Genomic DNA, 23,456 nt, shown 5'->3' with positions numbered 1-23,456 from the left:
CATTAAAAATTAAAACCATTAAAGATTAAACAGTACACTTTAGTAGTATTCCCTAAATCCCTAATTGGAATTGAAATTTGGGGATTTTAGAAATCGCAAAGTTTGTCAAGACAGAAGAGAGACTTCGTGAGACGTCTGGAGACTGAAGGAGTCAAGAAGACGAAGAAGTGAGAAGAAGAAGAAGAAGAAGAAGAAGAAGAAGAAGAACTGAAGCTGCAAGTCTGCAACTCTCGGCAAGTTCGAACCCCTCCGGCAACCTCCAGGTAAGTAATTTTTTATTTTTTATTTATTTGGTTCTTCTTCTTCTTCTCCAATCTCCTCCCAGTCCTCCGGCGAGTGCGACTCGATCCTTCTTCTTCAGTTCTTCTTCTTCTTCTTCAGTTCTTCTCACTTCTTCGTCTTCTTCACTTCCGGCAACTTTCTCCGTCAGTTCTTCTTCTTCTTCTTAACTTCTTCTTACCTTGCAGTTGCAGGTTTGCACACAGTGATAGACCTCTCAGTTTTTTTTGTTTTTTTTTTCCTTTTTTCTTCTTCTTGCCTTGTAGTTGCAGGCTTGCTTACAGTCGCAGACCTCTCAGTTTTTTTTTTTTACTTTTTTCTTCTTCTTGCCTTGCAGTTGCAGGCTTGCACACAATCATAGACCTCTCGGTTTTTTGTTTCTTCTTCTTGCCTTGCAGTTGCAGGCTTGCACATAGAAAGAGAAGGTGTTTTTTTTTTATCTTCTTCTTGCCCTGCACACAGCCACACATACACAATTACACACACAGAGACAGGGAGAGAGTCGAGAGACAGAATGGGGGGGGGTGGAGGGATTTATTACAGCCAGTAGTTCTCTCAGTTTTTTTTTTTCCCCTTCTTCTTGCCTTGCAGTTGCAGGCTTGCACAGTCACAGAGATGGTGTTTTTTTATATTTTTTCTTCTTCTTACCTTGCACACAGGCACACATACACAGTTATTTGATAGGCTAATCTATGTTTTCATACTTTCATGTACACTAATGGATATTACACTTTCATGAATTAAACCATAGTATATTAGTAGTACACTTTCATGCTGATTTTTGATGTTATAGGATATATACTATAGCATACTAAATGACATTAAAAATGGAGAAAATAAAAAATAAAACATGGTCGACATGCTCGCCATGGCAACGCCATGGCGGGCGACATGTCGATATATCGACGTGACACCCCTTCACCGACTTGGATCGCCGTGACGCCGTGACAACTGTGGTTACCCTAGAAAATTCATTTTTACTTTGTTTTTGGCCATTCCACTTCCAACCCTTGGTGGAACAAATTGTTAGAAGCTTGTACAAGTCATCTACTGCTAACATTTGGTGGATTTGAGGGAGATTGGTGGAACAAGTTGTTAGAAGCTAACTTGTAATTTCTTAAGTTATTACAAGCAATACAGTTAGTCCCATTACTGATGTTGACGTATCAATGTTTGCATGGAAATAGATGAAGACCTTTAGGCACTAGGGACTTTCGGCTGTGCTGCCGCACAGGCTGGTACAGAAAAAACTGCACCTAGTAGGTCCATTAACATTGTTTCTTTGTTCAATTTGCAATTTCACATATGTACGTATCCAAGTTCTAGCACTTACCAAGAATAATGGTGGGTGCTATATGGGAGATATGCACCTAACCTGAGGAAGATAGCAATTAAAGTGCTCTCCCAGTCATGTTCCGTCTCTGGATGAGAGCGCAACTAGAGTACATTGTCACTCATCCATTCATAGAGGCGGAACCGATTGGGTCATAAACGTCTTGAGCAGCTGGTGTGTGCACTAAAACATGAGATTGAAGATGCAGGCATACATCTCATACACGTTGGAGCAAACAGTGACAAAGACCCAATCGAACTCAGCAACATCTTCTAGTTGAAGTCAGATGAGGAGGAGCCCTTGTACGAGTGGGTGAGGGATCGCAATGACCCGGTGATGGATCAGGCTGGTGGTAGGCCCGACCCTGAGATTTCTAGTCAGATGGGGGCCGATATTAGCAAGTTCATTTCTTCTCGAGAGGGTCGAGTCCACACACAGACCCCGACCTTTTGAGTTACAGCCTAGCGGGGATGATGAAGATGTTGACTGGTCACATTTTAGTGGTTGCATTACCACACTGTCACTCCCTGCTGATGGAGATAATGGTGGTTGTGATACAGATAGATATGCGAGCCTTTGAGATGAGTATGACCAGACAAAGGTGGAGTTGGAGCCTATCCGATTCGTAAGAGAGTCAGTTTGATCATGCTAACAAAAATATTGACCATGGTGTACATACCCCCACACCCACGTCGTAGTTTTAGACCAGATGAGGAGCATGATAGCGTTGACATGGAGATAGATGTTTCTTCTGCGTTTGACACACTTGGAGGCCTAAGGCTGGAGAATAGTAGTGGGGTTGGGAAGTTGGGACAGTGGTGTGCAGTCGTGCACCATCATTTTCCACTGGCACATCCAGTGTCGAGGCAGTTATACGACCAGCAATGATGTATGGAGCCTGAATGTTGGGAATGAAGAAACAACATATAAATAAACTTAGTGTACCTGAAATGAGGATGTTGAGATGGATAAGTAGTAAAACTAGATAGAACTAGATAGGATAAAATAAGGAAAGAAGATGTTGAACCTAGAAGGTTTCTATATGTGATTATATGTTTTGATGATGAAAACCTTATGTGATGTGTGTTTTAGTGTCCTAACATGTTTATTCATCTGCTATGAGAATGATGGAACGCAAGCCATTAAGGTGGAATCACTAATGGAAGAAATGACATGTTGAAATTGAGAAGAACTGTTGATGACGGACTCCTGCGATGAGAAAGTTTAAGAACTTAAAGGTACATCAAGTTGGGGAATCTTTCAAGACATAGGATTTGAATTTTGAGTTTTATTGTTGCATCTTTGTAATCCTATTGTAAGATGATCACAAGATAGAAAAGCCCAAGTAATAGTCACATAAATGACCTAAATGGATAAACCCAACAAACTAGAAGGATTGACTTAGAGAATGGCTAAAGGTTATTGTCCACGGACTATCATGAGGTAGGCTCTCTTTGGTATGCTTTTTATTTTTGATTTTTGCCTATGTAACAAAAACCATTTGTGAAAACCATTTTTGGTCAAAACATAAAAATTGTTTGGTAACCACTACACTGAATAGATTGTAGACAAAGAAATATGGTTGGCATACCTATCTGCATAATAGTTTTTTGAAGTGGGTGGGTGGAGAGATGCCACCTTTACCCATCTTCCTTCCCAAAGCATAAACTCAGAACCGAGCTGTTGAGTATCAATCTCTTTGGATTTTCCTTATTTCATTTTAGGATTTTGGGTTTAGATCACCCATCCATATGCGATTTAATCCCCTAAGAACCAGATACGAAAGGTTTTTGCAAATCAAAATTGAATTAGAACTGTTCACGGTAAAGGAAAACTACCTCCATGGCAAATCTAGTTGTCAAGTTTGACTCATATCTTGTTCAGGGCTAAAGTAGATCCTTTCTTTACAACCCACGGTTGCAGCAAATAAGTGTATGTGTCTGCGATAACCTCAGACCAGGAGGGGGTCTTACAAAGAGGAATCGTCATCGTATCCCTGTTCGTACAACGCTGGATCAGTTGAATAGCAGAATAAGTATGCCATTGCGGTTGTTGCGGCCACCGCTGCTGTGGCCGAGGCTGCGGTGGTGGCGGCTCAAGCGGCTGCCCCTGTAGTCAAGTAAACCAGCACTAGTGGCCAGTGCGCTTCGACCCATGGAAATGTTGGCAAGCGAGAGGAGTGGGCCACTGTTAAGATTCAATCTTCTTTTCGAGGCTATTTGGTTAGTATTTTATCTGCAACCTCAACATTAAATTACTATTCTGATTTCTGAGTGTTCTCTGTATTACCTTAGTGTTCTGATACCCAGCTTGAAGCCTTGAAGAGAGGAAATTTCCTTCTTTTTTAATGAGAGAAACCAATCTTGCTAATTGGGATAAGGTGTCATTTGGATTTCATCATTACAGGCACAAATTGCTCCAGGACCAAAAAAAAAAAAACATAATAAAATCAGGATTGAGTTTCCCTTCATCTATGGCGAAGAATGAATTCTTCATCCGGGCATTGGTATCGTCAGGTTGCCAGAGATTGCAGAGGGAGAGTAGTTTCAATTTTATTTTTTTTTTTGGGTGAAAGAGTAGTTGCAGGAAAATGAGAAGATGAGGGTCGCAGGAAGAAGAAGAAGAAGAAGAAGAAGAGAGGGCGGATGGAGTTGCAGGAAAAATAAAAAAATGAGAAGTGACGGATGGAGTCGCAGCCTCACAGGAGGAAGAAGAAGTTGGAGGATGAGGGTCATATTTCTAATTAAACAACGAAATGATGCTCTTACCCTTTGATTTTAAGACCTATGAGCACGTGCTCATTAAAGTCACCGCATAAATGGTTAAAAGTGATTTTTGGCCAAAAACCATAAACGGCTTTCAATCTATTTTTGGTTTTTGGTTTTTTTCAATCTTTTTTAAATTGAAACCATAGTTGTCCTGGCGCTGGGGGAAAGCACATATCGAGGTCCGCCATGATATATGTATAAATATCGAGCGATATGGCTTCCATGGCGTCGCCATGGACGCCATACCACGATATATGGGCATGTCGGTCGATATTTGTACATTTGAATGTATAAAAGTCAGGCTTATATATATATTTTTTTAAAACCATTTAATAACTTAGATTCTTTTTTGTTAATGTGTATTGAAGGTGTAACTTGAAAAGTTACACCTGCAATACACATTAACATAAAAATTAAAAACATTAAACATAATAACATATAGTCATATACCCTAATTGAAGGGAAATAGAAATTGCAGAAGGGAAAACAAAGTTCGAGAGTCGAGGGGAGTTCGTGAGACAGAGGAACAGTTCGTGAGAGTTGAGACAGAGGATCCTGACTCCGGCAACGGCAACTTTGGCTTGTGTTCCTCGCTTCCTGCAACTCTCGGCAGAGAGAGTTCTTCACTCCGTCGAGTTCGAACTTCTCCGGCAACCTCCAGGACTCCAAGTAAGTAAATTTTTATTTTTTTTTAAATTTGGTTCTTCTTCCTCCTCCCAGTCCTCCGGCAACTCGATTTTTCAGTTCAGTTCTTCTCCTCCCAGGCAGACCTCTTCTTCTTCTTCTTAACTTCTTCTTCTTCAGTTCTTCTTCTCCCAGCCTCCGGTAATGATTACAGCCAGTACTAGTAGTATCGTTTTTTTTTTTTCTTCTTGCCTTGCACAGCCACAGTTACGCACACAGAGACAGGGAGAGAGTCGAGAGACGGGGGGATTTATTTCAGTTAGTAGTCCTCTCGGTTTTCTTTTTTTTTTCTTTTTTCTTCTTCGCCACTGCTTGTACAGTCACAGAGACAGGGAGATAGTCGAGAGACAGAGGGGGGGAGGGATTTATTCCAGTCAGTAGTTACAGCCATAGTCCTCTCGGTTTTTTTTCTTTTTTCTTTTTTCTTTTTTCTTCTTCTTGCCCCGCAACTAGCTTGCTTACCGTCGCAGACCTTGGGAGTTCTTGCCTTGCAGTTGCAGGCTTCCACATAGACAGAGAATGTATTTTTTTTTTCTTCTTGTTGCCCTACACAGTGCACACATACACACAGTGTCACACACAGAGACAGGGAGTGAGTCGAGAGACAGAAGGGGGGGGGAGGGATTTATTACAGCCAAACTATCTCTGTTTTTTTTTTTCTTTTTTTTTTTTTTTTTTTGTCTTCTTCTTGCCTTGCAGTTGCAGGGTTGCACAGTCACAGAGAAGGTGTTTGTTTTTTATTTTTTCTTCTTCTTACCTTGCACACAGGCACACAGGCACAGGCCCACACATACACAGTTACACATTTCAGGTTTTTTTTCCCTTCAGCTTAATGTTAATCTGCTAAAAACCAGTACTTTGATTTTGTGTTTTCCATCCTAGTTCAGCTTAATGTTAATGTGCTAAACACCAGTTTAATTGTTTTTTTTGTTTTGTTACTTTTGTAGTCTCTTTTACTCAACTAATGGATGGTTCTACACTAATGGATATTACACTTTCATGAATTAAACCATAGTATATTAGTAGTACACTTTCATGTTGATTTGTTATGTTATAGGACATATATTATAGCATACTAAATGACATTAAAAATAGAGAAAATAAAAGATAAAACATGGTCGACATACTCGCCATGGCGGACAACATGTCGATATATCGACGTGACACCCCTCCACCGACTTGGATCGCCGTGACAACTATGATAGAAACAGGCTCCATAAACGATACCAAATGCAACAAAAAACTTTTTTGAAGACAAAAATCAAAAATAAAAACTATACCAAATCAGAAAAAGTCTTGAGTCTCAAGTCATAACTGACAAACGACTACACTTAAGAGACATGCATCTTCGAGATGCATCCGTGCTAAATGGTAGCTTCGTCCATGAGTCCTCTGTTTCATGGACTTTTGTGATGGTCGTGTGGACGACTGTGCGCAAAGTAATTAATGCTCTACGATTGTGCTTGCTTTGAATGATCTTGAACATCTAAAGCACTTAATTAACTTTAACATGCTAAATGGGAATACGAAACATCTTCATTGATGTTTAGCACTTCCAACAGCTAGAATTGTTGGAGAGCAAGGTTGACTCCAACAGCTAGTTAATGGCTAGTTGTTTGCCTATATAAGAGGCTAAAATGAATTAGAACTTAATCATACATGTCATACAATATCTGAACTAAAAAGGGCTCCAAAAGTTATCATGTGTGTTTCAAAGTTTGCTTGCATTGGTACAGTTTTCAGCTTGAAAGAAGAAGCCATTGTTGTTGTGTTTGAGCTTGAAGAAGCTCCGTTGTACCTTTTGAACTTGTGTGGAGGAAATCCTAGGACCGACAGACAGTGTTGTAGGTGGAAATCCTTGGCCGACGGACTATCTTTAGGGTGCTCAATCCGACTGACTGTGGTTGAGAGGTGTAAGGCTTGATTCCTTCAGATTCAAAAGGGTCGTGGATAGTGGAAATCCTTGGTCAAGGAGATCAAGGTAGTGGATGTAGGATCGAGGAGGATCTGAACCACTCTAAATTGCTGGTGTCATTATCTCTGTCTTTATCTCTCTTTGCTCTCATTTTTATATTACTTGCATTGTTGTCTCTATATTTTGTCTTGCACTAATATTGTGTTAAAGTTCTTCAATCAAAAGAAGAATGTGTTGTCACCCAATTCACTCTCCCCCTCTTGGGTGTGCCATACGATCCTACAAAACAAATTAGGGATAATTTAGGAGTAGTTCTAATACATGACAAGTTGCAAGAAAGTTGTTTGTGGTTGAACGTGTACCAGAGGCCTTTGAATGAGCTAGTACTTAGGGACGGTTTGATTCAGATTGAAGGAGCTAAAAGAGCCAGAGGTAGGCCTAAAATGACTCTAGGAGGAATGGTGAGGCCAGAAGTGCATAGCTTAGGACTAGTATCAAGAATGGCTTTGAATAGAGCTGATTGGAGAGAAAGTCTCCATGTAGCTGACTCCATTTAGTTGGGATAAGGCTGAGTTGAGTTGTATTCTTATTTGTTTTTGACCTGGCAATTTGTTGCTAATGGAACCCTTTGGCTAACATGTGTCCAAGGCCAGTCATCAAGATGGAGAGGTTCCATCATCCATGATTTGTTTGTTATTATTTTGGACAGAGAACGTAAGAGTTTTGTATCCGTGGACATTAATAGCTAGGACGTTATATCTTATACACTGAGCCCAGTTCTTGCATGTGGTAAATCATGTTAATCATTTTCTTTATGGTTTTCAGTTGTCATCTTTCCGTCTGATCTTTCCTTTTCCTCTGGAGGTTATCTACTTTTAATCCTTGAATACCTTTTGTACCATGATAACTTACTTTCTGTTTGGAGTCTATCCTTCTTGCTCGACAGTTTAGTTCATGCAGTACTGCTTGTTTGGTAGTGGATAAATATTATGTTATTTATTGAAGATCTTATTTCCTCCTATTTTGCCATTTGCAGTTTTCTGTTTTTGTTTGTTCCTTGGTATTTACTGGAGCAGCCAGCAATGGAAGTTTCACAGATTCAGTTCAATTTCTGGATATTTTTTTCCAATGCTCTATGTGCTCTAGCATTGAACTTCTCAATATTCTTAGTAATTGGTAGAACTGGAGCTGTCACTATTCGGGTTGCTGGTGTTTTGAAAGACTGGATTCTGATTGCCCTTTCAACAGTAATATTTCCTGAGTCAGCGATTACTGGACTCAATATCATTGGCTATGCAATTGGTACTTATCCTGCCATAGCAAACATAGGGATTCATGGAATGACCACTTCATTATTCTTTTATTAATAATAAAGAGTTTTAAATTTACTTTTACTGATCAAGAAAAGGTAGAAAGGTATATATACATACTTAAATATCATGTATTCTGCTGCAGCTTTATGTGGTGTAATCATGTACAATTACTTGAAAGTCAAGGATGTTCGTGCATCTCAATCTCTTGCTGAAAGTATCCCTGAAAGAGCATCTAAGGTTAGTTAAACAGATAAATCATGATAATTTTATGATCAAGTAATTTTCTCTTCTTATGATGTTATATGAAGAATTTCCCCCTTTTTCTTAATATAATGCTTTTATCTATGTATGTCTTTTGAATGGGATTCGATAGCATTAATCTTAGGATACGAGTGGTTTCAGCTGCACTTAAAAGTTTGAAATGTTTCTCATGTAATGAAGATCACGATCCATCATTGAATGAGTCCCACTTGATTCTGAAAGGGATATTAAGCTAAGAATTGCATTATAAAATAGATTTTATTGCTATCTGATCTTTATCTTATCTTTTATGCTCTTTCTGGCAGCCCTAAATTCAGAACTTTCTGAAAATGAAACCTCGAAGATCGAAAAGTCAAGTGGTGGTACCATAACAAACAGAAATAAAACTAATGTAGAGTCTGATTTCCATCATAGTTGATCTCTTTGGTGGAGACTGTTCAGTGATGGGTTCTGGTCCTTTATATATGATCCATGTTCCATACATTTAGGGGATTGGCACCACTTGTGGCAATGGCCTCTCCATTAAGATGTGTTGACTTAAATGTCTAGAACTGTAGATTGCTTTTTCTACTTTTTATTTCTTGTTATTTATAGCTCAAATGCGTATCAGGAACTTTCTGAACTCTAGCAGGCTTTTGTTTCCTAAATTTTTCCCCTATTCTTTGTTATGGAGTATGTATTTAGATGGACACCTAGGCACCTTGGCACTACCTATATGTTGCCAAGGCACCATGGAGGCTGGCCAGGCCCATGGCTTGCCTTGGCACCACTATAAGCAAAATATGAGGAAGACCTAATGTAGGAATCAGATTCCAAATCCTAACAGAATTTGAAATGGGAGATCTACTTTGTTCCCTATTCTTCGTTGTGGCATATGTATATAGGTGGAGACATGGAATGAAGTATCGTATTGTATCATATCAGCCAATATGTATTGATATCAGGACTCACCGATACGATACGCAAAAATAAAAAATCTTGTATCTTAATTGTATCGACTGATATAGGTCGATACAGGTCCAATACAGACCTCAATACACCTCCTTTACCTGCAAAATAGAAACCATGAGTGAGATATGAAACCGAGAGCTACTGAAGGCCTTGGAAACTTGTTTTTCTCTTCAATCTGTGTTGGGGGAGACCCTAATTTTGACCATTTGACCAAGTTTTGGGGATTTACATTGCTCAAGTCTCGGATTGAAACAGATTTGGGCAAAAAGAGGTAAAGTTCGCAGATCTCTTTTTATGTTATTTTTTGGTTATGCATTGCTAGATTAGGTAAAAACAACTCAAATCCTTGCATCAAACTGGGTTAATTACAAGGATTTGAGCATGTAATCTTTTGATTTCTTTCCTGAAACATAAATGAGTTTTTTATTTTTTTATTTTTTTTATTTTTTTTATTTTATTATTATTATTTTTATTTTTTTTATTGATTTTTTTTTTTTATTTGTGATTTTCTTTTGCAAAATGCTAATATAATGCTTTGATTGAATTATATATGATCAAAGTAGATGAGCTCTATCATCCTCTTCGATTTATATCTCAATTTTTTGAATTTTTTTGCAATTATATTTATTCTTAAGTCTTCTTTTTTTTTTTGAGATTTGTCTGTTTTTGAGTTCTAATGCTTTATTCTCCTTTTTATACATGATATATCTTTAGATCTTGCACAATAAGGTGTTTTATGCTTCAACAACTGTAAAAAAAAAATTGCATGTATCCTAGGCATTTCCATGCGTATTTTTAGCATATCTTGTGTCTCTCCGATATAATCCCTTCCTCCTGTCACATAAGCTGTCCATAAGCCCATAACCTCCCCCACCCCAGCTTCTTGGATTTTGGTCCTGGGGGGGCAGGGATTATTTCAAACCAATGACAATGGTTGGTCCTGCCTTTCAGAAGCCAACTTTTGGGTATCCAGAATACCGAAGCCCTAGAAGCCAGCTCTGTGTAGCCAGAATCAGAAGCCCAGAAACTTGGACAAAAATCAGTCAAAGATCTTCCTTAGTTGCAAAGAAATCTATCCACCTCCTTTTACCTCAGAAGGTTAGCCAAAAATCACTAAGGAATCATCCTTAGTTGCAGAGAAATCCATCCACCTCCATTCACCCTGAACTTACTAAAGCTTAATGATCAAATTCCTATTACAAATAGAACTTCCAAATTTATACAGAAACAAGTAAAACTAGCATAACTCAACAAGGAAACTGAAAAAGAAAAAAAAAGCAGCTCTAGAGAGAGCCCACAGATTTAAGCCTTGTTACAACCGTTAATCATAGTTGTCACGGCGATCCAAGTCGGTGGAGGGGTGTCTGATCGATATATCGACACGTCGCCCGCCATGGTGTTGCCATGGCAATCATGTCGACCATGGCAGAATTGTAATTAAATCCAAAGTTGAATTGCAAACTAGTAGATAAATCAAGATTTATGAGAGCAATGGCAGAAGTGTAATTAATCTGAAGTTGTAAAGGAGTGGCAGAACTGTAATTTAATGGAGTTAAAGAGAAAACTGAATGGGCTAAACAGAATAGCAATAGAGAATATAGGGGGTTTAATTTAAATGATATAAGTTGTCCTTCAACCTTGCAATAACACGATAGAAAGAAAAAACTCAGAAACCAAGGCTAAAATAGGAGATTTAGGGAAACAGGGAGTGGGTCTAAGGTTGGGGAAGAAACAAAAAATTAAAGAAGAAGAAATTGAAGAGGGAAAGAGAGACAGGACACCATGGCGTAGTTCGATATGCACATTTCTCCAGCACCAGGACGCCATGGCGACGATATGGCGACGCCATGACAACTATGCCGTTAATCCCAAAAGCTCAAGCTGTTAGGAATGGGCACACAACAATGTATATCAGCAACCCCCAACCCTTGCACGTGCAGGCCCACACATGACTCTGCACGTGGCACTGAGGGTACAGAACGTAGGAGCACAACACAATCCCTCGCACCTACCAGGGATCGATCATCCGACCTCTGGCTCTGATACCATGTTATAAATGCTAGTTCCAAAAGCTCGAGCTATTAGGAAGGGTACACAACAATATATTATTCTTATTCTTCTATTATACTTCCTACATGGAAGAGGGTTCTGCTCCATCAACCCTAGTCATGCTGTAGGTTGGATCTCTTCCACTGTCCTTGTGCTTATGGGTTAATGGCTGTTAACCACTTACAAAAGAGAATATTTTCTGCTAGCTAAGAAATTTGTGTTTGTAGGGAAAATTAATGCATATGTTTACTTTTTTTTAAATATCTTTTGGATACCTGATGCAGATTCATCACCAAATAGGGCTTGTTTCATTGAGAATAAGTCTAGGGTTGGGTTACATACATGTTGGGCCTTTGATCCCATGGGTTTCTAATGTAATAGGTCACTCTTATGGGCCTAAAATATGGGTAAATAGGTTGCATACGATATTAGCTCCCATACTTAGTTTTATTTCTGTACTTAGCTTTTTATTTGGTGTTTTAAATTGAACCAGTTCAACCATAGTTGTCATGGCGTCGCCATGGCGCCCTGGCACAGGAGAGGACTGCATGGCGACCTATACCATGGCGTCCCTCTTTGATTTCTTCTTCCTGTCTCTCTTTCCCTCTTCGATTTCTTCTTCCTGTCTTCGATTTCTTCTTCCCCCTTCGATTTCTTCTTTCCCTCTTCAATTTCTTTCAATTTCTTCTTTCCCTCTTCGATTTCTTCTTCGATTTCTTCTTCCTGTCTTCTTTCCCTCTTCGATTTCTTTCGATTTTTTCTTTCCCTCTTCGATTTCTTCTTCGATTTCTGAATTTTCTTCTTAAAACTTGAGAAACAATAGAGAAAAAATAAAACATGGCTTGAGTATACATCTATTAAAACATTAAAAATAGAGAAAATAAAAAATAAAACATGGTCGACATGCTCGCCATGGCAACGCCATGGCGGGCGACATGTCGATATATCGACGTGACACCCCTCCACCGACTTGGATCGCCGTGACGCCGTGACAACTATGCCAATGGTTCAATTTAAGTGATTTTAGTAGTTTTCTTTTTTAAGTATTTAAGTTGAGCTGGATTAGGACTATTTTTTAGTCTATTTCAGTTTCCTAGTCAGTTTAAGTTACCTAATAGGTTAAGGATTGAGTTAGGCCTTTTCTTTTTAGTGTTTGAGTCTATTCTTGAGTCTTCTATATAAGGTTGTAAGTTGGCAAAGCCTTAAACACGAATTTTGATTAATAAAATATTCTTGCTTGCTAGCCATTACTGCTGCTCCTCTTCTTCAAGAGACTTTTGCTTTGTGTGTCATATCAAAGTGGTGGGATTGGTGGATCTCCAATCGACTCCTTGCATCTTGTAGTATCGGGAGGTTCATTCAAGTGGGATTGCTGGATTTCCAATTCGACTCCTTGTGTCTTGTAGTACCGGGAGGTTTACTTCAAGTTCTCTGTCAAATTTTCCCTTCAAGTTTTTGAGGATCTCCTTCAAGTTCTAGTTCAAGATTCAGTTTTATTTCAAGTTTTCATCTTCAAACAAGCTGCTACCATTGAAGACCTGCAACAAGTAAAAAATTCTGCAACTATTCTTCTTCCTTCGAGAAGGTCACATACAGGGTGATTTTTGAGATCTACCAAACCAGCCATCCGATTGAACTCAGATTTTCACCATACCTCCATTAACCCTAATTTGGGAAGTGATTCAAATTTGACCTAATTCATGTGGCCTGATTTGAATATATTCTCATATTTCTCATTCTGCCCCTACCTCCATTAAAGTGCAGTTTCAGAGCTTCAACCATAATCGATTCTGATTTCATGCTCAGAATAAGTAGTTGATTTCATGACATATTAAATTCTGAAATTAGTAACCTAATCATATCTCTTAACCCTAGTTCCAATACCCTATTTACCATAATGCCCTCACTCCTACCCTAACTAGGATTACTCCATAACTTCAATTCTGTCCATCAGTTTCAAACCAAACTTTCAGCATACATCCCTTACATCATTATTGACACTCGATCCAAGTTTCATCAGACCCCCACCACCCTAAACCCTAGAATCCCCTTCTCCTATCTCCATTAGGAATTGTCTCAAATAACCTTCCTTATCTTGCTGCCCAACTCACCTAACCTACTTTCATTCACTCAAACATCATAAAACCTATACCATTAGACTTCCCTACACATGCCTATCATTACCATATAAGACTACCTTAACCTAAACCTAACTTTAACCCTAATTTTGACCTAAAACTCAAGGTTGACCCATTCAGATGACCTGTTCAAATCAGATCCTGGTTGAACTGGCTCCTAGTAGGTCTCCTACCTATCTAGGACTACATCAATACCTTTGTACATGTTGTGTTGAAGGAAGATCTGTATGGGAAAAAAAAATAATGTTGTTTGCAGTATGTTGAGGTGTATGTAAGGAAAGAAACCAAAAATCTTCCTTTTTGAATAACAAATTATATATCGAAGGAGGAACTATTCAGCAATGGTCCACATAGTAGTACAAATTCCCAAGGGTCAAGGCCCACGGGCCCCAGTATGGGAGAAGGATTACAAATAACAGGTACAAACAAGTCCACTACATAGAAATTGGCTACATGGGAAAGAAGAGCCCTAAACTTCGATGTTGTCTAACTACACCCTTTCTAGCCTTAAAATCGGCTTCATCATTTGGTTCCCTTTGGCTTCCGTTATACAATCACCATGTGTCTGATAAGAATGCGACAGTATGGCAGTTTGTGTTTAACTGTAATGATTTTGAAGGGATTATGTTTGCATTATGTAAGCCCTTACTATTCATCAGGTTCTGAATTTGGTACTCTGTTAAATGCAGGACTGGAAACTGGAGAAGAAGTCGTCTGATCTGTATGTACCTAGCAACAGTAATTACTCTAACAATGTAGGAAGCACTGAAGTGCATATCACTGCCTCTGACTCCCCTGTGGATGAAGAAGCACCTCTGATTCCATCTTCTAGGCTGTCTCATATTGGACGAACTCAGATTAGCAGGTAGCAGCCTCCGTGCTTGAATTAAGATGTGCAGCCTACTTATAGGTCAATTTTCGTGTAACAACTCATTCTGAGAGCAGAAAATTCAAGGAGAGAGAGAGAGAGAGAGGAAATGTAGTATATTCCTTCTATGAAGAGTCATTCTTTGCCACTCAAAATTAGAAGGTAATTTGTTGTAGAAGCTTCATATTTTAGTATGGGAACTCAATGGAGTTTGTAATTTTCAATTGACCTTGTCTGTGCTTACTAATGGATATGTCGCAGTTTGAGATTTGAGCAGTACAGGTGTAACAGAATCAGCAAATGGTTGAGAGTGAGGTCATGAAACCTCTCAAAGCTTTTCCACCCCTTGGAAAGAGTCTCAAGAAGGGAATCTACACCTATCGAATTTCAATGAAAAGATTGATATTCTCTGCTATTACAAGTGATGATTTGGGTGTAAAAGTTATCAATGTGTTACATGTGTTTACTCAAAATCAGCAGAGAGATGGCCATGTGTGTCTAGTAGATGATGACTGAAATAGCACATAGAAGGTTTAGGCCAAGGGGATTTGTCTAGTTTGTAGGCGCTCCTCATCCCTACCATATACAAGTCCTGCTTCGATTTCTAAGGCGATGTTGAAGATACCAATTGTTCACAATTCTGAGCCTAATACATGGGTGTGTACTTTATTAAGAATGGATTATGTACTTCTCAGGCTATTGCTAATATCTTGTTCACTATAATGTTGTTTTTGGGTGAATAAATAAATTCATTACCAGAAGAAAAAAAGAAGAAGACATACAAGAGACCTCAAAAGGGAAAAAGAAAGAATAGGAAAGCCAACCCAAACTTAGCTAGGGGAGTCCAAAGCAACAAAAGAAACATTATAAAGGTCTCAGGAATTAATAATGAGCCTGTTTCTTGGAGTATCTAAACACTGAGGAGGAATAAAAGATAACTTTGCTGAAATTTCAAATGAAATGGAATCCTAAATCTGCCGGTAAGATCGAGAATTGGAGGTCTATTTCCTGACATTATGCTCCATTCAAAGAGTTGTAAGATTTTTTAGTTTTCATTGTTTGGTTTCATTCCTGTTGTTAGAACGGAATCACACAAGATGGTCAATTATTGGATTGAAGAAAATAACAATCAAGACAATTGAAAACACGCATAGATTTACGTGGTTCGGTTTCGTGAGAAACCTACGTTCACGAGAAGAGCAGCGGCAAAACTTTTCACTAAGCAAGATAAAGATACAAGTTATTTCGTCTTACCCTAGAATGAGAAAAAAGTGCCCTATATATCCTCCGTGTCAGGAACTAAATCTCAACTTTTTCTCTTTTCAGATCATGCCACAAAATATGTCGGATCGAGTTGGATCCGCATCGCACTCGGATCCTTGGAATACAAGACATACTCAACACCTGTAATTATTTTCATGTTGGGTAAATTAATTTATTTCTAAAAGGTCTATTCCATTACCAGGCTTGTATTGGGGCATTTGTTATAAGCCCATTCTATTGTGCATCATTGTATTTACTGTCAACTGGGTGCTTGATAGTTGGGAGTAGGTGCTCCCTCACAGTTAGAGTTGCATAAGCTTGGGGTGGGTGCTCCTTGGAAGTTGTAGCTATCAAAGTTGTATCGTGCATTACACAGAAGTCATAATTGGATTGTAGTCCAGTGCCCATTTGCATCGTGGATGTAGCCCAATGACTATTTGCATCACATATGCTTCAGGCAGCAGTTTCATCATATGCTTCAATTTCAAAATCAATTTTGGAAGATGTGCACTATTTCTGAGTTAAAGGTCACATCATAAGAAATGCATACCTTCGAGCCAGCTTTACGCTAAAAAAAAAAAAAATCACATCAATTGGAGATCAGTTGAAAGAGATATGAAGGTTTGTATGGACAGAAGTCGGTCAATGTTGAAGGTTGTGTTGCTCTTGGGTTCTGTCAAACGCCGAGGAAAATCTGGGTTTGTTTTTCGACATTGTGGCGCATTTTTTAGGTCTTGATGTGGAGAGCTTGAAGTCTATTTTCATATGCTTCAAGAATCAACTCAATCTGAGTCTGATCAAAATTAGGAGTATGTATTATTCTTGACTGTGAATGGTGCGCAATGTGACGAGAAAACTTTATTTATACATAAAACAACTTGCATTGTGATTTTTGAGGTGTTCCTCATGACTTAGGTTGAAGCTAAAAACTTGAAAGTTGTATAGATTCAAGTCTTCTTTCCAATGGTGTCGGAATCAAGTCATTCTGACTCTAAATGAGTGAGATATTGTCGTTTTGCCGACATCGCGCAGAGAATGGACAAACTGTAGCCAGTTCAACCAGGTCCATTTTGATTTGTGGTTTTGGGCACTATATAATCAACCCTTGAGTCTTAAAATCGTAGAAGAACACCCAAAAACGAAAGTGACAAAGCCCTAAAAGAGAAGAGAAGAAGATAAAGGGAAGAGAGAAGATAGGGTTCTTGCTTAAATCCATTCTACCTACCATTCTTGTGTGAGTTATTACTCCATTTTAGGCGAGAAGACTGATGGTTAGGAATGTGTGTAAACCTAGAGGGGTTTTGCAAAGGAAGAGAAGAAAAAAGAAAGAAAAAGAAGTCCCACAAATAAAAGCTTACCTGAAGATTCAAGTTACTCACATCAAGGAGTTAGTCAAAGATTCCAGTAGTCATTGAAGTTGTGGTTGGTGATTTAGAGTTTTCTAGGTACCAGGAATGGAAACAGAGCAAGGGTTTCTACTCTAAGACTTGTTTCATTTTTATTCTCTCTATATGTGCTAGACCTAGGTTGATGTATTGTTGAATACATGGACTAGTTTGTGCTTGCATTGTAAGGCAAATATTTATAAGCCCAAATTTATCTGTTGTACACTTGTACTAAAGTTTTAGTGGGTGTTGAACACAGGGATTGTAGCTTACCTAAAGTGAGGTGTTGTAGCGCCCTCCTAGTTTTATCCTGGATAAATTAGGGGTAGGTGCTCCTGGGTCGTTGTAGTAGTCAAGAGAATAGTGTATTAAGCATATATGGAGCGCATTTGAGGCATTGCTCTATGGATGTAGTAGGCAAGTGCCAAACCATGCAAATATCTTATGTAATGGGGTGGCTCTATGGATTATATGTGTGTATATATGGAGTCCATTTGCTGCAGGATGGGTGTGCACACTGAGTAGACATTGCCACAGAATTGTGTGTACATGTGGTTGAGAAGCAATGTGTGTACCTGAATTTGTGAGGTCTAAGGAAACGAGTTTTTGAAAATCACTGATTCACCCCCTCTCAGTGATCGATTTTGTTTAATACCTCTCTACTTCAATTAGCAACAAACCTCACCCAAAACCGTTGGATTTTGATTGAGTTATAGATCATGGACAATATGATATCAATGGTTGAAAATAGTGGAAAACATCTTCCACAACTCAAATTGAGTGTGAATCGATCTTTGGCAAGGTCTTCTTGTTCTATACAATGTGATAAGGAATCTAGGGGTAGTGTGCCCACTCCCATAATGATTAGAGGTAACTGGAATGAGGTTAGGACTTTAAGAGTCCACACCTGGCAATCTTACTTGTAACATGAAACTCAGGAGTTGACATCCAATGGCCTCAGATTAGCACTAGATAGACTCCAGTCGACGTTGACTGAGTGTTTGCCGACGGCTAGTCGACGTTGATAGGACCCTATTGAGTGTCAACTAGCTTTTATTGCATGCAAACATGGTTCTAAGTATCGGTATCGTATCGTCCGTATACATACCGATTTTGCTAGTCACCGATATCGATACTGTATCGATAGCATGGTACAGACAAGGGGTAAAATGGTTAGAAAACTCATTTTTTAAGAAAATTCAGTGGTAATTTTGTCTGATATAGCTGATTCAGGCCAATACCATATTGGTATCGTATCGGTTTTGCAGGTTGCCGATATCCGTTCCGATACCATGCACTAAAACCATGCATGCAAACCCAAACTATGGAAAACCTCTATGTGTGTTTTGTCGCTCTCAACCTAGGTCCACCAGGTTGGTCAATCTAATTTAGATAAAAATGATTATTTTAACAACATAAAATAAGGTTATTGACTAACCAACTCGGCTCAAACCCAGTAAAACCTTGACAAGGGCTACTTTGAGCGTTGATGTCAAATGTTTAAAAAACAAAAAAAGGGTGCTGATCTCTATGCCGTAGCGCAGGTTGCGCCCAAGCACATGGGGGTGGGTGCAATGACCATCCTGCCCCCCTGCACAAGCTGCCCATGTGCTTGGGCGCAGCCTGCGCTACGACACAGAGAACATTCTCCCAAAAAAAAGGTTCCTAAGTGAAGTCTGAGGAGTGGGAGATCCTAAAACTACTCCACAAGCCACGTCCACAGCGATGGATTGGGCACTGTCCATATCTTCTAAAGTGAAAAAATGAGGTGTCTACATGTGGTGACATGTGTCCATCATGGTTACCATCTTTTTATCAACTGGATTGATAGATCCATATCAGACCATTCCACGCCTGATCTGGAACGAAGGAATTGGGTCGATCTGTTCTTTTAATCCTTGAATTATATCCCTTGCTTCTTATTGTCTCTTTAAAACTGGAACCACAGGTTCTGCACTGTAATATTGTTTCTGGAATGTACTGAGTCAGTTCATGGAGCCATGAACCATTGGTTTTCACTATCAACATTTCCCCAAAAATCCCATCCCATAACCCGGGGGTTATGGGATTCAAAGATCGAATCATTATGATCCCAATCAGCCTGAATCAATCTAAAGAATCATAGAATCGGCCCCTCAGATTTGAAAACCCAATGATCCGATGAGAAAAGCCCTAGACTCAGTCGGATCAGAACGTCCATAATCGGGATTGGTCATGGCCAATTCTAATCCAAATCGGCCGATGCGATTTATCCTATTTTTAAAAAGTGTCATACTCCCATAAATTTTAATAAAGGGATGATGTTCTCTGTGCCACAGTGTAGCCTGTGTCTAGACACATGGGTTGGGTTTACATGCCATTCAGGGGGCAAGATGGTCATTTTGCCTACCCCCATGTGTCTGGGCATAGCGTACACCCCCGTGAACATTTGGCCTTTCATAAAATAGAAAAAAATATGGGAAAAAGATTTCTGTGTGAGAGTATGGTCCCATGAGTTTATCTCTCTCCTGCCCATATGAAAAGACATCTCTAATCCCTTTTTTAATGAGGAGAGATAGACATATGAGAGTGCTGGCATAGGCCACACGCCCGTGCAGAAAACTGCTTCCCCAAAAAAATATAATAATAAAATAAAAAATTCCTGAAATTGAATTTTCAGTTGAATTTTTATTTTCTCTGGTTTCGATCACTATTAAATGAATTGCTCGAATGGAAGTCTCCACTGAAGAGAGAGAGAGAGAAATAGAGAGGGAATCATCTTCTTGTTATGAGGTGGAGGGAGAGCAGCCATGGCCAGGCAAAGCCTCCTTCTTGTCGATAATTTCTACAACCTTATTCTGAATCAACTCAATACAAACACATCCTCTCTATCACAAGCCCAACGAGCTCATGGCAACATCCTCAAAACAGGGCTTTCCAACAATACCCATCTCAACACCAAGCTTCTCTCTTTCTACGCTCACCACCTCTGCTTTTCCGACGCAGCTCTCGTCCTCGATTCAATCCCTGAACCTGATGTCTTTTCCTTCTCCACTCTCTTATCTGTTTGTGCCAAATTCGATCGCTTCAATTACGCTATTCGTCTCCTCCGCCGAATGGTCTCCCGTGGCCTCCTGCCCGATAATTTCGTCCTCCCTAGTATGCTAAAGGCCTGCGCGGGCCTATTGTCTCTTCGGATAGGGCAGCAAGTCCACAGCCTTGCATCTGTTACTGGGTTTGCTTCAGACTACTTCGTACAATCTTCCTTGGTTCACATGTATATTAAATGTGGTGAGGTGAAAGATGCTTATAAAGTGTTTGATAGAATGACACATAGAAACGTGGTTAGTTGGAGTGCTATCATTGCTGGTTATGCTCGACTAGGATACATAAATGAGGCAAAGGAACTATTCAATGAGATGAGGTGTTCAGGTGGAACCCAATCCTATATCATGGAATGGTTTGATCTCGGGTCTTCACCATAGTGGTTTATCCTCTGAATCGGTTGTGGTTCTGCAGGAGATGCATTTGCAAGGGTTTAAGCCTGACGGGACTAGCATTTCTAGTGTTCTTTCTGCAGTGGGGGACTTGAAAGAACAGGATGTTGGGGTTCAGATCCATGGCTACGTGATCAAGCAGGGTCTTGGGTCGGACAACTGTGTGGTTAGTGCACTTCTCGATATGTATGGCAAGTGTGGGTGCACCTTAGAGATGATGCTGGCATTCGACGAGATGGCTCAAATGGACTTGGGTTCATGCAATGCCCTGGTTGCTGGGCTTGCTCGGAATGGTCATGTTGAAGATGCATTGAGAGTGTTTAGGCAATTCGAAGACCAAGGGATAGAACTGAATGTTGTATCTTGGACATCGGTAATTTCATGTTGCACTCAAAATGGGAAGGATATTGAAGCTTTGAAGCTCTTCAGAGAGATGCAGATTGCAGGTGTGGAGCCCAATTCTGTCACAATCCCATGCTTGCTTCCAGCCTGTGCCAATATTGCAGCCTTGATGCATGGGAAGGCAGCTCACTGCTTCTCCCTCAGGCAGGGAATTTCCGATGATGTGTATGTGGGCAGCGCGTTGATTGATATGTATGCAAAGTGTGGGAAAATTGGAGATGCTCAGCATTGGTTCGATATGATGCGTACTACAAATTTGGTCTGTTGGAATGCAATTGTGGGTGGATATTCTATGCATGGCAAGGCTAAAGAGGCTATCAAGTTATTCCATTTAATGCAGAGGAGTGGGCAGAAGCCTGATTTTATCAGCTTTACTTGTGTCCTATCTGCTTGCAGCCAGAATGGCCTCATAGAAGAGGGGCGGTACTTCTTCAATAGCATGACTACAGAGCATGGAATTGAAGCTAGAATGGAGCACTATGCTTGCATGGTTAATCTCCTTAGCCGTGTTGGAAGGCTTGAAGAGGCTTATGCCATGATTAAAGAAATGCCTTCCGAGCCAGATGCTTGTGTTTGGGGAGCATTGCTCAGTTCTTGCAGAGTATATGGCAATGTCAGCTTAGGGGAAGCTGCAGCTGACAAGCTCTTCAAGTTGGAGCCAAGCAATCCTGGGAACTATGTTCTTCTCTCTAATATTTATGCTGCCCAGGGCATGTGGAGTGAGGTAGATAGAGTGAGAGATATGATGAAAAGAATGGGGTTGAGGAAGAACCCTGGTTGCAGTTGGATTGAGGTCAAGAACATGGTGCACACACTTATGGCGGGGGACAAATCACATCCTCAAATGAATCAAATTATTGAGAGGCTGGGAAGAGTGAGCATGGAGATGAAGAAATTAGGTTACCTTCCGAATACCGAATTCGTGCTTCAAGATGTTGAGGAACAGGACAAGGAGCAGATATTATGTGGGCATAGCGAAAAGTTGGCTGTAGTGTTGGGGCTTCTGAACACTCATGCAGGCTCCCCACTTCGAGTAATCAAGAACCTTCGAATTTGTGGTGATTGCCATGTTGTGATAAAATTTATATCCAGCTTCGAGGGGAGAGAAATTTTTGTCCGAGACACCAACCGTTTTCATCATTTCAAAGATGGTGTGTGTTCTTGTGGGGACTACTGGTAGGCAGTCTTTATATACTAGTAGGGTGGCCATATCCTTCATGAAAAGATTAGCAGTGTTTGTTGAGGAGATCGACATGGAAAATGACTACTGCCACAGACCCATTAGTCCATGATGGTGTGGCAAATGGTTCAGTGGAATTGTAAACCCTGAACAGAAAGTCTTTACAGTAGGGGAATTTATGGCCATAAAGTCGGGATCAGGCAGTGGTTGGTGGCTACATCGAGCACCTAGGACTATCATGGAGATCTTCTGTACAGAATGCTGGGCTGAAGCAGGCCGAACAAATTTGAACTTAGGGTAAACATTAAGGGCTACAACCAAGGTTATGAAAATTGGAATTGAGAATCGAATCAGTCAGGGCAGTACCGATATCGATCCGAATAGGCTGGAATCTGATCAGAATTGGACAGCATCGATCACGGTCGATTTAACCGATCCGAATCCGATTTTTCAAAAAATTGACTACAAGCCTGTCATTTACAATCACAGCTTTTGGTTGTTTATCCTGGGAGCACCACCAGACCAGTATCTCTTAACATTTCCTAACAAGTTTATCATTATGAAGCCATAAATCTACAATGGTGCAGGTCTGCATGAATCCCAGATCCATCTTGGTTCCTGGTTCCAGTTACTTACATATCATGCCCAGTCGAGTCACGCAACAAATAGTTGAGAACATGTTTGGTGGCAAATGGAAGGCAACTTATTGAGAAATGGTAATCTGTCGTGTGGTGTAGAAGGAGATTAGAATGACAAAAACCTGGTTCTTCTCCGAGAATGGGTTGAAAAAGATTTGAAACTTTCAATCGATTTAGAGGTGAAGAAACCTGCCAGCATGACCATTCTGGGAGTTCTTAATGATAACAGTGTCTTGTACTGGACAGATGAAAGTTACAAAACCCCTGTATCAGATACCTCTAACAACAATAGAGGAAAGGACGCAATTGATTCATTTAAGAAGGGAAGCAATCAGTTAAGGTAATATATTTCAGTTTATTCATTCAACCCATGTATGGTGATAATTTGTTTATAATCTTTTAATACTTCTTGTATGAAAATCAACAATTATGCGTATTGCAAAACCAATAAGAAGAATTACAAAAGAAATGAGTACGCTGAGTTTGAATGATCAATAACCTTGCCACCTATTAACACATGTGATCTCCAAGCAGCTCATTTACATTAGGAAAC

The 23,456-nt window shown here is 39.8% G+C and overlaps 1 protein-coding gene and 1 pseudogene across 1 annotated transcript in view; both read left to right on the top strand.

Annotated features, from left to right (window-relative positions):
* Nucleotides 1–14,780, top strand: part of LOC122668110 (probable sugar phosphate/phosphate translocator At3g17430) — a 60,145-nt gene extending 45,365 nt beyond the window's left edge. Inside the window, exons 7-9 of the mRNA XM_043864681.1 lie at nt 8,016–8,281; nt 8,435–8,529; nt 14,381–14,780. Of these exons, the coding sequence (XP_043720616.1) occupies nt 8,016–8,281; nt 8,435–8,529; nt 14,381–14,560 (541 nt within the window). The 3' untranslated portion in view covers nt 14,561–14,780. The remainder of the gene's footprint in view (nt 1–8,015; nt 8,282–8,434; nt 8,530–14,380) is intronic.
* Nucleotides 14,781–19,942: 5,162 nt separating this feature from the next.
* On the top strand, nt 19,943–22,429 carry LOC122666928 (annotated as a pseudogene).
* Nucleotides 22,430–23,456: the final 1,027 nt, after the last annotated feature.

The sequence above is a fragment of the Telopea speciosissima genome, chromosome 7 (genome assembly GCF_018873765.1).
Source record: "Telopea speciosissima isolate NSW1024214 ecotype Mountain lineage chromosome 7, Tspe_v1, whole genome shotgun sequence".
Lineage (NCBI taxonomy): Eukaryota > Viridiplantae > Streptophyta > Magnoliopsida > Proteales > Proteaceae > Telopea > Telopea speciosissima.
Note: the sequence above shows the minus strand (reverse complement) of the source record. Positions and strands in the feature narration are given on the sequence as shown.